Source organism: Culex pipiens, unplaced genomic scaffold (assembly GCF_016801865.2).
Source record: "Culex pipiens pallens isolate TS unplaced genomic scaffold, TS_CPP_V2 Cpp_Un0073, whole genome shotgun sequence".
Classification (NCBI taxonomy): Eukaryota; Metazoa; Arthropoda; class Insecta; order Diptera; family Culicidae; genus Culex; species Culex pipiens.
In genome coordinates, this window is record NW_026292890.1 from 17,107 (window position 1) to 33,733 (window position 16,627).

General features: G+C 46.6%; 1 protein-coding gene across 1 annotated transcript; it reads right to left on the reverse strand.

The window, feature by feature from the left end:
- Nucleotides 1–3,456: 3,456 nt before the first annotated feature.
- LOC120431506 (uncharacterized) lies at nt 3,457–4,408 on the reverse strand. The gene is made up of 2 exons (XM_039596606.2): nt 4,054–4,408; nt 3,457–3,935 (listed from the first exon to the last, which is right to left on the reverse strand). Exons 1-2 carry the CDS (start codon nt 4,249–4,251, stop codon nt 3,825–3,827), a joined length of 309 nt encoding a protein of 102 aa, XP_039452540.1. The 5' UTR covers nt 4,252–4,408; the 3' UTR covers nt 3,457–3,824.
- Between the last annotated feature and the right edge of the window lie 12,219 nt (nt 4,409–16,627).

Here is a 16,627-nt window from a genome sequence, read left to right on the forward strand (position 1 = left end):
CCCGATTGTGCGTGAATTTCGATCCGGGCGGTTTCGGGATGTTTGACAGTTGCGTTGGAGAATTTGAACGGTGTGCGTCGCGGTCATCACGCAGGATTTTCGTTGCCGTTCCGTCTTTGTTGTCCCCCCGATTGTGCGTGAATTTCGATCCGGGCGGTTTCGGGATGTTTGACAGTTGCGTTGGAGAATTTGAACGGTGTGCGTCGCGGTCATCACGCAGGATTTTCGTTGCCGTTTCCGTCTTTGTTGTCCCCCCGATTGTGCGTGAATTTCGATCCGGGCGGTTTTGGGATGTTTGACAGTTGCGTTGGAGAATTTGAACGGTGTGCGTCGCGGTCATCACGCAGGATTTTCGTTGCCGTTTCCGTCTTTGTTGTCCCCCCGATTGTGCGTGAATTTCGATCCGGGCGGTTTCGGGATGTTTGACAGTTGCGTTGGAGAATTTGAACGGTGTGCGTCGCGGTCATCACGCAGGATTTTCGTTGCCGTTTCCGTCTTTGTTGTCCCCCCGATTGTGCGTGAATTTCGATCCGGGCGGTTTCGGGATGTTTGACAGTTGCGTTGGAGAATTTGAACGGTGTGCGTCGCGGTCATCACGCAGGATTTTCGTTGCCGTTCCGTCTTTGTTGTCCCCCCGATTGTGCGTGTATTTCGATCCGGGCGGTTTCGCGTTTTCGCATTTTAGTTGGTTTTATCTTTCCACAGCCGGCTGTCTAAGATTGAATCATTTATGCTAAACTCAACACCAAATAACCGGGAATAGTCTCATCCGCATACTCCGACTGATTGCCTTGAGAATGCATAATACATCACACCATTAAACAAAATTTATTGATTATTGGGTCGCATCATCATCCTCTATGTTGAATCCTGGCCATTACCCTTACCCACTAACAAAATCCCAAGTAGAAGTAGTTTTCCGGCACACGTGGGGGTGTGGATATCGTATAGAACCCACCCTTGGTAGCAACCTGTGCTAACTAACATTCCCGTCCCAATCCCCCCGAGATCTACAAACTGACATGGCGGGCGCCGTTGGTGGCCAACGACTGTTTCCTATTCGCACCGGCTCTAGTTTTGATGATCGTGATGTTTTATCTTTTCAGCGCATTCATGCATGCTGTTGATAAGGGAAACATCATTTGATCGTTGAAGCGTGTGACCGGTTGTGCTGATGGGATATTATGGTCCTGTTCAGCAACGGAGAAGGACAACCATGGGTGGTCTCTCATGCTCATGCTCATGCTCATGCTTTACACGTTGACCAGAACTTTTCGTAATTGGAATTTCAACAAGATCAAAGTTAATTGGTCAATATGTCCAGTGTCTGCGGTCGAACGCCAGACCGTCTGCTTCAGATGTCTTGAGTACGGTCATAAGTTGTGGTCCTGCAAGGGATCCAACCCTAGCAAGCTATGCGTAAGATGCGGAGCCGTAGGTCATCTGTCGAAAGGCTGTACGGCTAAGGCAAAGTGCGAGGGGGATGACACTTCGCGATTTCGTTCATATCGCACCAAATCTCAGCAAATTCTTCCATCGCGGCTCATCGTACCTTCATCGTGATCATTTTTAGCTAATCGCGTCAAATCGCGCTCATCGTGCTCATCGAGCTCAGATCGTGCTCGAATGAAAATTTTGCATTCATGCAGTCAGAGTTGCCATAAAATATTTGTTCCAGCAGTTTCCCATGAAATTGGGCGCACTGCTTCATTGTTTATTTTTGTTGATTCGAGCAGTCTGTTGATGTAAATAAATTTAATTTCTTGGGATTTTGGGTCGGATTGCGGCGCTGTTTGAGCCGATTTACATTTCTCTCTCCATGAAACTGGAGTGTTTAGGCGTTCAGCCGGAATTACTTCGCCTGCGATGATCTGGAGCCAGCCAGTTTCGGTATGTATTGATTGTTTAAAATATAAAGACGCTCATTTGCTGGAGGAGATGGTCCGCCTGATTAAGTTTGGTTTTAGGTCTCGTTCAAGGGGGTGAAAACAATGAATGATTCTTTCAGGTTCGATGTACCCTGCAGCTGGCCGACCTGAAGATGGATAGCCCGGAGTAGTACGTGCCGGGTCGCGATATACCGACGATTCGGACATTCTGATCCTGGAGGACGCCCCGCAGCGGATTTGGCTACGAAGACGGTGACGGTGTTTCCACATTGAAGAAACTGGTCCCTGAAAGCCGCTCAAAGGTTCCCACTAATCAAAGCTACCCCAACGAGATTTCCCTCTCGATGGAGCTGCTACAGCACTGGCTGTTCGGAAACATGGAGGGGTTCGACCTGTCCCGCGGGAAGTATCCAGTGTGGTTCGCGTCATCATCGCCGGCAAACTGATAAGCTTTCTCCACAATCGGCCCGCCAACGATTCGACCGATCTTCTCAACACTGTCAAATTGAGGGACTTGATCGTGCACAATCTGGCCCAGATCGTAAACGTCGATGTAAAGAGATCACTCAAACCACATGCTTCCTTAGCAACGCATGCACCAGTGTATGTCCAACGGGTAATCCCATTCCAGAACGTCCGCGGCGTCCCAAATCCACATGCTTTCGAAATGCACGCGAAAACAATCTCATCTGGAGTCACCTACGAGCTGATCCGGGAGGCAGCCAAGCTCGGCATGGTGCAGAGCACGGTCATCGTGACGGAGAGCTTGAGAAAATGATGCCGGAACAGCTCTACGTTGAGTCGGTATAAGGACGCTGACAACAGTGACGAGAGGAACAACCCGGTTTTGTTCCCGACATCGTCGGTGAGTTGATAGTTACAAGCTGGAATCAGTGAAGTAATCGAAGTGCCAAATACTGGAGGTTTTCGATACGTACAAGCTGTACCGGATTTTACCAACAAATTCGAAAGATTAGGTGAAGATTGAAAACAATAATAAAATAGGGGGGCTGGGGGATGTTGATTTATTTCCTTGAAATATCCTTAAGAGTATATTTACTACAATCAACATTGATTAACGCAGAGCACGCGACGTCAACGGCCGGTTGGCAGTGGAGGTCGTGGGCGTTGTGACTACTTTGCCCCTACTCGCGTTACTTAGGGACACTCGAGGGGCGTGACATTGGCCTTAATGTATTATTTTTTGCATTTAATTAATTAAGGAATTAAATTCCTCGCGTTATTGGATATTTGACAGCTCCACACCTGCTTTGAAAACATTGATTTGCCTCGTGTCGCTTTCGTTCGCACAACTGTCAAGTGTTTGTGTTTTGATTAAGTTTCAGGGGGAAAAAATGTCAGCGACGCATTTTCGATGTCGCGGCCACAATTCTTTGGCTTCGACACGCATCTTCCAGTGGAGGATTGGGGAAACGGATACATCGGTGGTACGCCGGATGATTTGGAGTACGACGCTTTGAACGACTCGGGGGATTTGGTCCGGTTTCCGGTGATTCACAGCTTACTACAAACAACGATTTCTTTTTTTGCGAAAAAAAAACTGCAGTTGAAAATTGAATTTATTTTGCAATTTGTCATTATTTAACAAATACAAGTAATTTAGACTTTAGTTTATATTTCAAAGCACAATTTCACAATTTTATTATTAGCACTCCAGCATACTATCGACTGTTGATCTGTTGAAGGGAAGATTCTGGGACAGCGGAGTGATGTAATGCTTGTACATTTTATTTGGGATCGGAACCAGGAACGCGACCGTATTTCCGGAACTGTCCGGGCGCATGCCATCTAGTCGGTTTAACCGTGTAGGAACAGTCACCCATCACCTCCACCTCCGTTGGCCGGAGGCTCCTGCCAACGGTCGTTCTCCGACTGACGGTTATCACGAAAATCTCTCGAGGGTCATTGATCCAGTTACTGGTGGTGGTGCTGCTGCGGAACATCATCGTTAAACTGATCACCAGGTTCGCCAACGGCAAGGGTGCCACCACCATTTCCCGGAAAATTATGGGGTGGCAATTGATCCTGAAACGAGTTTCAATTTTGTACACAAAAAAGGAGGTTAACCTGCCGGATTGTGCTATGTTTCAGTTGGTTAGTCAGAAGTTGGTGACACAATCACCTGTTGCAACCAAACGCTCACCTGGGAAGATAGCTCCTGCTTCAGTTGCAGATGCTGATCTGAGTGTCCACCACCGCCATCGCCGTCGTGATTGTTGTAGCCACCACCTTGTTTATTCTTGCGATCGATGAACCGGCTACCGGTCGCCGCTTCAACTATTGAAGTAATCTCCGCCGCCGGAATGTCCACCGGAGTGATCTCCGCCATGATCTCCGCCATAATCAACAACAATCGTGCGCAATGTCGAACTGTCAAATCAATGTGGTATTAAAAGAGGTGGCGATGTTTTGATCGTAAACAATCATTAATTTTTCGTTAATTTGTTGATTTCGGCAGTTAATTAATTAATTTATTTAATTTTTTACTATTGTCGCGCCCCTCGAGGACACTGTACTCCGACTGGTGGCGCGTACTATCTACTCTAATCTCAACAGTTGCTAAAATTACAGGACTTGTTCTAAGAACGTGATTTTTGCCGTAAACTTTTCTTAATATGTTTCTAATACAACGTTTCGAACTGTATTAAGTTTTATTGAGAAGAATTAAATTAAAACGTTAGAGAAGAATTAAGATTGTTTTAAGCGTTTTGTTTGCTTATTTTTTATGTTCTCTAATTAGTAGGTGATTCCTAAATTTCTAAAAAAAACGAACTGCTTTCAATCCCATTCATGTCCTTCATTTAGTCTACGTTGCGCGCTTCGACCGCGTGTCTGTGACGCGGTCCGGTCCTGCAATCCAGTCCGACTGCGGCAGCAACGCCTCACGCTTGGAAATCTCCTTCGATCCGTCTGTCGCCACGAGCGTCTTGAGCGATTTGTCCAACGTGGTCTAGATTTCACCGCCGCACTCCAACATGGTCAACATGATCGCCGATGGGACCATCTTCTTCCACGATCTACTTCGTCGTAGTCGAACGTCATCAACTGACCATCCTGTCTGACTTCAATAGCTGCCTGCCGGAAACCACACTGCTCGTCGTCAGCCAGGCTCAGGTTACCGCGTCGTCATCGGTCGGCATCGACGAACACAAACGTCAACGGCTGGTGCTGGTTGCCAACCTAGCACGTCCTTGCAGAGTACGCGTCCTGGCTGCTAAGATTGGCTTAGATTAGATTAAGAATTTTATGTACAGTGTTGACTTGCGTACCTGCAGGGCAATCGGGATGTCGGTGCAGCCGTTGAACGCGTGGATTACCTCGTCGATACACTCCCCACTCGTAGTTGTAGATAGTATCCCGCGATCCATCTGCCGCCACCACCAAAACGTCTCGAGCGACTCTCGTCCAGCGTGGGGTAGATTCCATCGACGCAGTTCGACATGGTTTCGTTCTCCGAGTCTTTAATATTGAGCATTAATCGCTTACCGAGCCTCCATGTCGTGCACTCCAGCAACTATTGTTGAATGTTTGGACAAGCGATGATTTGCTTGATGAGTTGGACATCTGCTGGTGCACCTGGGCATGGGAAATAAGTCCACCGGAAGAGGTGCATGACCTCGCAAAAGATTCGCGACAGGTCGGCTAGTTCGGTGTCTGAAAATTTACAAGCACGAAGAAGAGCGAGAATTTTAGTTACGGCGGGTTCGCGGTGACAGTGCGTGCGTGAATCTTCACTATTGGGCAATTCTTTACCAATAAGCGGTGGCAACGACGGTCCGTCCGGGTTGATGACCGAGTAGCTGGTCGCCGGTGTATCGGGCGAGGACTTAGGCGGGTCCACCATGAGCCAATGCGCGATCGGCTGGCGAACCTTTTGGTTGCAAAACATGTTCAGGGCCAGCTGGTTCTCGTGCTCGGAACTGGTGCGGTTACTATGCGAGTTATTCACACCAGCCGTGGCCGCCGTTACAGCTGCACCAACCGGTACTACCGGATCACTGCTGTTGTTGTTATTGGTCGTATGCGTAGTGCTGCCTCCTCCTCCGCCACTCGTGCTTGATAAATCACTACTTTTCGAGCTTCCACCAAAAACACGACTCGACGCTGCCGCTACCGTCGGCTTAGGCACCGCGACTGGTACCAGTGGTGTTGTTGTTGGAAGTGTCTCCAACTTGATTACCACCCGCCAGGTTTAGATTGCTGCAGGTTCTGTTTTGACGTTGGAATCACATCCTAGAATAAAATATCAGAATCAGCGTATTGAATCAAACTCAACCGAAGACCATCAAACCAAGCATCCATCCACCGCCGGATTACGTTTTTCGGCGATGGATTCTCTGGCGGAACTAGCGCAAACGGTTCGTCAGGTTTGACTGCAACAGTCAGCTCGGGTTCTTCCTGCTGCTCTGCGGGATCTAATTGAGAGAGTCGTGCTCGGGTTTGGTACTGGCCTGGGACATGGAAGCTTCTGCAGGGTAGAGGATCGGATTGGATTTGGCCTCTGCCTTCATCTATGGGCTAAACGGCCACGGGATCCGCGACGGCAGGTTGTTATCGCCGCAGCCATAGGCTCTTTGAAAGGTTTGTTTCTCGCAACTACAGCGACCAGGACAGGACTTCAGCTTCGGCAACCGGAGCGGCGGCAAGGGCTGTCGCTTGGGATGGCGAATCGACGGCGGCTTCGTCGGCCTTAACCGACATGAATGGTCGTTTTCGACGGCGCAGAGAACTAGGCCGGCGGAGGTAGTAAACCTTAAGATTCCGAGATCCGGTAGAAAATTCTTCCTCCAACAGCCATCCCACGTGTTTATTTTTTATTTTGTTTTGCTCTTCCACTGCTCGAATCGAATTTCAGCAAGACCTGTCATTTGGTTGCTGTCAAACTCATTCGAGCAGTGCACGGATGACATCGCGCGATTTTTTTCACATCGCGCTCACATCGCGATGCAATCGTGCCAGATCGCGCTGATTCTTGGTAATCGTGGCAGATCGCGTTCATCGAAGGTCATCGCAGTTGAATCGCAAGCTCATCTCGGGAGTGTCATCCCCCTCGGATGGCTGCACATCTTGGATTTGGGTTTGTGAAGTAAGGGCCTCTGAACGCTTAAACCGGCATTCGTTCGCTTTGTCGGAAGGGTTTAACGGACTGGTGTGGCTTTTTGCGGGAAAACAACAACAACAACATTGCCCAAGTTGAATTTCACCACGTCCTGATCACTTCCCGCTGTTGGTCCGGGTGCTCAGCAGTGTAAACATGCGTGTAGCTATCCGCCAACTGCAACCCGCCCGGTAGGTAAATAAATAAATAATGCGACTTTGATAAGGTTCTCATTCGTGATGCGTTGTTCATCCTCCGTCAACCCCCACGGTGATGGGAGCAACGGGTCCAGCAGGAGTAGTAGCCGCGGTAGGTGCAGGAGCAGCAGCAGGTGCAGCGGGAGTAGAGCAGCGGCTTTACGGTAGGTAATTATGACACGCGCGTAAGTAAGTAAAATCGCACTTTATTTCTCCAGAAACGAACGCGGCTCAAAGGCCTGCGGCGGAGTGGGACTCTACGTTCGACAAGGTCTCAAAGCAACACCGGTCATCAAATCGACCCACGACAACGCAGCAACGATCGCAACGAGGGTTGAGTACATGGTGGTTCAAATTAAAATCAACGAACTCAATGTTGGGGTGGCTGTGGTGTACAACCCGTCATGCTCAAGTCCGACGTTCGCCGTGCTTTACGAAAAAGTCCTTCTCGAGATGCTCGATCTAGGGTTTGACCGAACGTTCATTGTGGGGGATTTTAATATCAACGTGGCGTCTGTCCTCCCTTCGTTGAATCTGACCTCGTTGAGACGAATTCACTCAACGTTCAACCTCACCGTTCTACCTACCGGCCCCACAAGAATCACCGACACCACCTCAACTACCATCGACCTGCTGATCACCGACTGTCCACAGTTCATTCGGAAGGCAAAAGCGGTATCCGCAAGCGCTATTTCAGATCACGAGGTGATCTACCAGCTTGCTGATGTCCTGGTGAGGAATCGACCGTGCGAACTCGCTGATTCATGCGGCCAAGACACGCTACGCAGATCAGCACTTCGGACATGAACTACCCGCAAAGAAGCTTTGGTGCAACCTCAGAAGAGAAGGCGTACACAACTCTACCAAGTCCGGCCCGCCTGCAGAAGGAATCGATGCCGATGATCTGAACCGCTTCTTCTCTGATGGTCACCGAGAGCTCGGCACGGGGCAGCGTAGCGCACAGCAGAGGGAACCAGCGCACCGAACAGCAGTTGATCACGGCGGAAATGGGTTCAACTTTCGACAAACCAACGCCGAAGAAGTCAACCGGAAGATTGTAATGTCCGAGCATACTCTGAAAAGTCAGTCTTCTCCAACTGGCTACGATGGTGTCATCTATGTAGAACATTAAGCATACTCTGGCGAACTCCGGTTTAAGACTAAACTTTATTTTCTACTCAAGTAGACGCAGGCCCTTACAGCCGAGGGCCTACGTGACCTAAAATACTTGGTCAGCAGAATGGGTGCGATCCGATCGTCGGTCATTGGATCGCAGCATTCTGCTGACGCGTTCTTAGAACGAACAGTTGCAACATTGTAGCAACTGTCGTTCTTACTAGGGCGGTATCCACCACACGCCCTTCCTAATTGTTTAAAAAAAAATATACCTTAAGTTTATTTTTTTTTTTGTTTAATGTGTTGATTTTTTCCTTTTTTCCTTCTGGTTGAATATAATTTCTTCTCTTTTTATTTTTATTTTTTTATATTTTTTGTTTTTTACATATTTGGGTTCTTCTCCTTCTCTCTCCCTTCTTAAAAAAAAAATTCTTTTTTTTTTCAGAAGTATTTTCTTACTCTGTCCTTATGGACAGTATCTATTTTATTCTTGATCTGCACTTTCAAATTGGAACCCAGATCTTCGAGGACTTGGTATGGTCCCTCGAATTTTGGTTCCAGTTTGGAAGTGGTTTCGTTTTTGATTAAAATTAAATCGTTTATTTTATAAAGATTCGTGTCAATGTTGTTTTTAATCCGTTTTTGTTTGGATTTTAACAAACTGTCGCGCGCTTGGGATTGCGACGTTTGTAATTTAAATTTCAGAATAGCGGAATAGTCGTCTATGTTATAGACCGGAATTATTTCCGTTTCTCCTTGCAACTCAGATGGAATGTTGCATAATTTTCCATACATTAACTCGTACGGTGTTTTATTGGTTGCACTGTGCACAGTTGTATTATAAGCGAACTTATAATACGGCACCCATGCAGACCAATAACCATATGAATTATTGGTTTGGATGCGTAGAAAATTTCCCAGAGCTTTATGGGAATTCTCTAGTGCTCCAATTGTCTCGTGATGATATGCTGTTGAATTGAGTTTATCAATTTTCAGCATATCACACAATTTTGTAAATACGGAGGACATGAATTCTGTGCCTCTATCAGTCAAAATTTGGGTTGGGACACCGTAATTTAAAATTACTGATTCAACAAATGCTTTGGCCACAGAATTTGTTGATTTATCAGCAATTGGTGTCGCGGTCACGAATTTAGTTAAATCGCATTGGGTGGTCAGTATGTACTGATTCCCGTAAGCGTCTGGTATTAAAGGACCTACTATATCCAGAAATATTTTCTCAAACGCACTGTTAGCAGTGCTGGTTATCGTCATAGGAACTTTAGTGCGGAAACTTTTGTTTCTTTGGCACTCGTTACATTTTCTGATAAAATTAGAAATATCTTGATCCATGGATTTCCAAAAATATCTTTGCTTTATCGTGTTGGTTGTTCTTTTTACACCCGCGTGCCCTGCAGTTGGCAACACGTGGAAGTTGTTTATGATGAGTTTTTGCTCTTTTTTATCGTCTATTTGACGAATTTTTGATCCAATTGTAATTATTGGAGGCATGCCTTCTATTTTTAAGGACTCTATTTGTTCCTTCAGTGTCCGGAATTCAGTCGTATTACTTACGACAAGGCCTTTGATCGGGTTATTTTTTATCAGATTTACCAATCGGGTCATTACTCCCCGTAGGTGAGTTAATGTCGTATTGGGCTTGATGTATAAAATACCCTGGGACTGAACTGTCTCGAGATCAGTTTGGTCAGTTCCCAATTTTATTTGAATGTAATCTACATTCTTGCTCACTTGTGAAGTGGCAGCTTTTATTTTTGTCTGTGCTCTTGTGCACACCATGCTAATTTCAGGCGTAAGCGCCTGGAGATCTTCTATGGAAATACGTGACAACGCGTCCGCCACATCGGCCTCATGATCCCTTAGGACTGTTACGTCCGAGATCCAGGACTCTAAAGTTTCCGCTGAACCGGTAAACTTTTCCACCATTTTGATGGCGAGTCCTAAGTCCAATCTATTTGCCATGGTTTGGTCGAGTTCCACAAACAAGTGGGACAAGTCCAAATCAAGATTTGTTTTTAAGGAAGGCTTAGTGCCCGTGACACATTTGTTAAGACATTCCTTTATGAAGATTTTTAATTCTTTAAGCCTTTTGGCTAATGTTTTTTGATCTTCAAAATTCTTTTCCCGGATAATGGATTGCTGGAGCTTATCCAAAATCTTGTTTATCTTAATTTGTGCAGACTCGAGTGATTTTCGAGTTTGCACTTTCTGTAGCAGAAAATTTAATGTTAGCCTAATGGTTTCTTCTTTTTGTAAGAAAGATTCCATTAGGGCACTCTAAGCACTTTTTTTTATGGAAGTCTGTGATCTAAATCCAAGTAAATTTATAAGGTGAGATCATTCTACGCAAAAAAAAAATAAAAAGAGAGAAGGAGAGATTGGATTCATCTTTTTTTTTACTGCACTGATATTGATATTATTTGACATAACATAATTTTTTTTTCTTCAAGCACTGATATTGATATTATTTCACATAAAATAAAATAAAAATTCTGAACGATTGCTCGGCAAATCCTTATACTTGCTGTTTTGCCGACGTTGAGCTACTCCCGTTGCGACGAACTCGGGTACGAACTCGTACATCGCTGCCGCTGCTTGTTCCCGCTGGCAGAGCTCCTGCTGCTGCTGCTGTTCCTGCTGCTGCTGCTGTTCCTGCTGGCCGAACTTGTTGCTTTACTCCCTCTAGGATAACCAGTATCGGTTCACCATTTTGCTCTTCAATAGGATGCACAATTTACTGCGCAGGTTTTTGAGGGCAGTTGTCTGGAGCCGGGACCGTGGTGTAGGGCGTGATTGCCTCTCACCCAGTCGGCCTGGGTTCGATCCCAGACGGTCCCGGTGGCATTTTTCGAGACGAGATTTGTCTGATCACGCCTTCCGTCGGACGGGAAGTAAATGTTGGTCCCGGACTAACCTAAAAAGGTTAGGTCGTTAGCTCAGTCCAGGTGCAGGAGTCGTCTCCCTGGGTCCTGTCTCGGTGGAGTCGCTGGTAGGCAGTTGGACTCACAATCCAAAGGTCGTCAGTTCGAATCCCGGGGTGGATGGAAGCACATGCCATCAAATTTCAGGCATCAAAACACTAGCGCCACTCCGATGCGAACGGGAAAATATTCAAACAATAAGCTTTAAAGCGATGGTGGGAGAGCGAGAAAAAAAATAAAGTTTCAGCGCAGCGAAGAGAAGAAACACACAAGAAACGAAAAAGCTTGCTGCTGCTCTCACTGTCACTGCTTTTCGCGCCACCGCACGAGATGGACGTATTTTGCTGTGCGTTGCGCTTTTTGTTTTGAATTTTTATTTGAAGCAAATCAATCAGTTAGCGTACATTTTTGTTGTTTTTCGATTGTGTAGTGATACGTATTGATCTGCACTGTTTTGACTGTAATAAATGAATCAATTTGTGACGTGAGAATATAATTTTAAGTGATAACTTATTTTGTAAGAAAACCCTCGAGGTTATATTAGCTTTGATACTTTGAGACAGTCCAAAATATTGATTTAAATATCGTTAAAAATACAAATATTACCGTAACACCCGTCTGACCTGTGTCCGATTGTTGGCCAATCCGGTCTTACCGGATCACCTGAAAATAGTTTTGCTTGTAAACCTATCAATTAACTCGTCTTGAGGACCCCTTTGTTCTCTAACTCTACCACGTCCTCGTGTAGCGTTTCCTTCGTAGACCGGAAAAAAAGGCACTAACCAGGCACTAACTGTTTGCTGCTTTTGTCCCTGGGAGCCTGTGACAGTTCTCTATCTGGAAGAATTTACCAGCAGAGCATTTTCCTTCGTCTTTGGCTGGATCCGGGTTTGTTATGGATTGGTTTGCCATGAAAACTGCTTTGTATTAAGTATCTTTGATTGAATTGATTTTTCCACTGGGCCCAAACCCGCCCGGTGTTCAATTTTATCTAAACTTAATTAATAATCATGAAATTCCAAAACTTGCTCGCCATTTCGCTGAATGTTTTCCTCGCTCTGTCAAAATTTGGTCAAAACAGTGCGAAAGAGATGAACGAAAAACAACATCACTACCATGTTTGACTGTGTGCGTGCGCGCATATTTTGTTTCACTGTGTGCGTGTACGGGCATTGAAAAGCTCGACAACTTAGATGACAGCCCACCAGATGGCTCTGCGGTTTTGATGATTGAGCGTTGTTCCCAGATTTTGGGAGTTGTCTATCTTTTTAAATTAGGTATCTTTGATGGAAGCTAAGGTGTAAAAAGAGGTTTGCAATTGCCTCAACAATCAAACCTTCGGACACCTAGTTTCGAGTAGGAATCTCGCAATCGAGAACGCCAAGGCAATGCTGTAGAGCGAATAATCTGATTTTTTTTTGTCTGGAGCGACGGCATTTGGTTTTCCACTGCCGCACCAGCTGCTAGGTTGAACAATGAGTCCACTATCTTAAATTGTGCATTAACCTCTTCCTTGATGATCGTATTTCGCTTTTTCAGTTTATCTCTGATGTCCACAAGTTGTGAAAAACACAGTGAAAAAAGTAGGTCGTTCGCCAACCTTGCCATTTTGAATTCTTTTTGTCTGTTGATCACTGGCACTTCATATTTTCTTCGTTTTAATTTTTTTTTTCACTGGCACTTTAAATTGTCTTCGTTTGTTCGTTGCTATTTTTCATTGCTAAACAGCGTTTAAGTTAGCAAGGGAACGCGCTGCACGCACCGCTTCTCTTTTTTGCCATGCCACAATTTTTTTCAGCACCGCGTAGCCCATACTACTGGCGACCAAAACCACAATCACAATCAGGAGCAATTGATTTTCTTCATGATAGGTAGTGTGCTGCTCCATATTGTTAATAATCATCGGGCTAGCAACCACCTAGCCAATAACAACTAGTTTTTGTGCTCCGCGTTTTTTCACCGATTTCTACGATTTACGGTCGTTAATTAACCGCGGGTGTGCTCCTACGCGATGCGTAACAAGGGCCGCGGCCGTGGCTTCTCGAGTTCGGCTCGGGGACGCGGCCAAAACAGCTCATTGCACCGTATCCAGAAGAGCTCCTCGCCGGCGGCAAAAAACCCAGCTGTTCTTCTTACGACTGCTGACCAAACGAAGATCCCGCTACTGCCACGTAGCCCCGTCAGAACCAGAGCATCCGGTAAGAAGGTCCAGCAGTCCGTATCGACTTCCGGAATGCCGCAACAAACGTCCGGAGCCGGTGGACCTGGTCCATCCTCCAGCACAACAGGAATTGCAATTCCAACAAAAAATTCGTTCGAGATGCTGTCTGATAGCGGCGACGACGACGAAAGTGCACACCAGCAGGAGGACAATAACCCCGCAGATGAAGCAAAGAAGGCAAAAATGCTCGCGTGTTCTTTGCCTAGGGTGAGAGACAGGCCACCAATGATACATGTGGTCGATACTTTGGCGTCTACTGTTGATGATCTATTGCTACCGTCAAACGTACAATATTTCATCAAAGTAACAAAAGTTGCGGTGCAAGTGCTCGCGCTGTCCCAAGTGGATTATGCCAAGGTTTTGGAAGTGTTCAAAGCCAATAATGTGAAATTTTTCACGTACGACCGCCGTGACCAAAAAATGGTCAAGGTCGTGCTCCATGGACTGGCGGAGATGGACATTTCCGAGGTCACCGAGGAGCTGAAGAACCTCGACATCACGCCTCGAGAGGTAAAAGTGCTGTCGAAGAAGACCACAGCGACAGGTACACATGTATTGTACCTGTTATATTTCGACAAGGGTACAGTAAAAATCCAGGACCTCCGACTGGTAAAGTGCCTTTCCGGATACTTGGTGAAGTGGAGGTTTTTCACCAAGCGGCCAACCGACGCCGCACAATGCCACCGTTGCCAAAAATTTGGCCACGGATCCCGCAACTGTAACCTGCCCCCGCGATGCGTCAAGTGTGGCAAGGATCACCTCACCGAAGGCTGCCTTCTACCCCGGAAGGCGACACTGAAGGATACCGGAAACGCTGAGCAGCACAAGCCTAGCGTGAAATGCGCTAACTGCGGTGGAAACCACACCGCCAACTTCCGCGGATGCACGTCCCGGAAGTCGTACATCGAGCAGCAGGAAAAGAAGAGGAAGCCGCCAGCCAGTTCACTGACTAAACCCGCAGCAGATCGCAGTTCGGCGCATCCACCCGGATGGTCGCGAACGTACGCAAGCGTAGCAGCAGCCAGCTTAGAACCTGCCCCAGCGCAGGTCGACGCTGCCGATGGTGACCTGTTCTCGCTGTCGGAGTTCCTCATCCTCGCGAGGGACATGTTTCACCGTCTGAGTAGCTGCCGTAACAAGCAGCAACAATTCATGGCGCTATCAGAGCTCATGATGAAATATGTCTGCATCGTTTGAGCCCTCAACGACACGTCGATTCACGCCGTCAACATTGTTTTGACTTAAATATTCTGTGATATAGTCCTAAGCTTTCCCTTCCCCTGTCCCCTTTCCTAAGTAATTTTTGCAGTTTTTTTTGTGAATTTTTCCTGCACTTGCTTATCCCTTAATCCTAGAAACAATAGTAATCATTTGATTAATGTATTAAGCCGTAGCTGAAAGGATTTCCACAACACTACATAATGTAATTAACTCAACAAATTGTACATCGATAAGCACACACAAATAAATAAATATGAAATATATTGTTAATAATTTCCACTTGCGGGTCGCGACGTTTGTTGATTTACTTTGGGGTTTTCCCATTTTGATTTTTAATTATTTATTTTTTTTACACTTTCATCACGTTCATCTCGTTGAAACTGTTTTTGGGTTTCACACAGTTATACCGTCGAGGGTTTTTCACGTTCTTCTTGTTGAAACTTTTCTTTGGGTTTTCACACAGTCATACTGTCGAGGGTTTTTCACTTTGAATTTTCACTACACAGTGGCCAACTCGGGTTCGCCGAAACCGAAAAATTACTGCTTCCAGGGCGGGCACGACGACGTCTTACACAAACGGAAATCGCGCACCGAAACTGCTCCTGGCAGGATCGCCATGTAATGTCCGAGCATACTCTGAAAAGTCAGTCTTCTCCAACTGGCTACGATGGATGTCATCTATGTAGGAAATTAATCATGCTGTGTCGAACTCCGGTTTAAGACTAAAACTTTATTTCCTACTCGAGTAGACGCAGGCCCTCACAGCCGAGGGCCTACGTGACCTAAAATACTTGGTCAGCAGAATGGGTGCGATCCGATCGTCGGTCATTGGATCGCAGCATTCTGCTGACGCGTTCTTAGAACGAACAGTTGCAACATTGTAGCAACTGTCGTTCTTACTAGGGCGGTATCCACCACAAGACCCTCGAAATACAAACCAACGCTACTGGCACCGATGGCATTCCCATCTCGTTTGTGAAAATGCTGTGTCCGCTGATCCTGCCTGAACTTTGTCACCTCTTCAACGCAATTATCGCGGCTCAAACTTTCCCGTCTCTGTGGGAAACAGCTATTGTAACACCTATACCCAAGACACCAAGCCCCAGCCTGCCCAAGCACTTCCGTCCCATCAGCGTCCTTCCAGCTGTTTCGAAAGTGTTGGAAAAAATCCTGCTTGACCAAATCACCGATCATCTCGAGAACCCGAACCTGCAGCTCCTGGCCAAACATCAGTCAGGATACAGGAAAGGATTTGGAACGACAACTGCTCTTGCCAAGGTAACGCACGACATCTACGGGAACCTAGATAACAAAAACTGCACCGTCATGGTACTTGTCGACTTTTCGCTTGCGTTCAACTACGTCAACCATCACCTGCTTGAGAACAAGCTGAATCGGGAATTCAGGTTCTCGAGCGCTGCTTGCAAGTTGGTCGCATCGTTCCTTGGCCAAAGAAAGCAAAGCGTCCGTCTCGGCGATAAAGTCTCAGCTGTACGGGATGTAACCGATGGTACACCGCAGGGGTCCTGTCTCAGCGCGCTGCTGTTCAGCCTTTTCATCAACAGCTTACCCGGAGTCCTGAGATGCGAGTACCAACTGTACGCTGATGACTTACAAATCTACGTGTCTGGACCGATTGAGCAGATCGAAGACCTGATTGCCAGCATCAACACCGACTTAGCTGCGATCACAAACTGGGCCACCCAAAATCAACTTCACCCAAACCCCAAAAAACAAGGCCATCGTCTTCACCAAAGCAGGTTCCGTTCAACCCCTCACGGACATCGTATTCAGCGGGGAAGTTGTTCCACTGTGCGAGAAAGTTGTCAATCTTGGTCTCCAGCTGGACAACAACATGACCTGGAAGCATCAAACCAACAGTGTGACCCAGAGAGTCTATAACACCCTGAAGACGTTCCGTC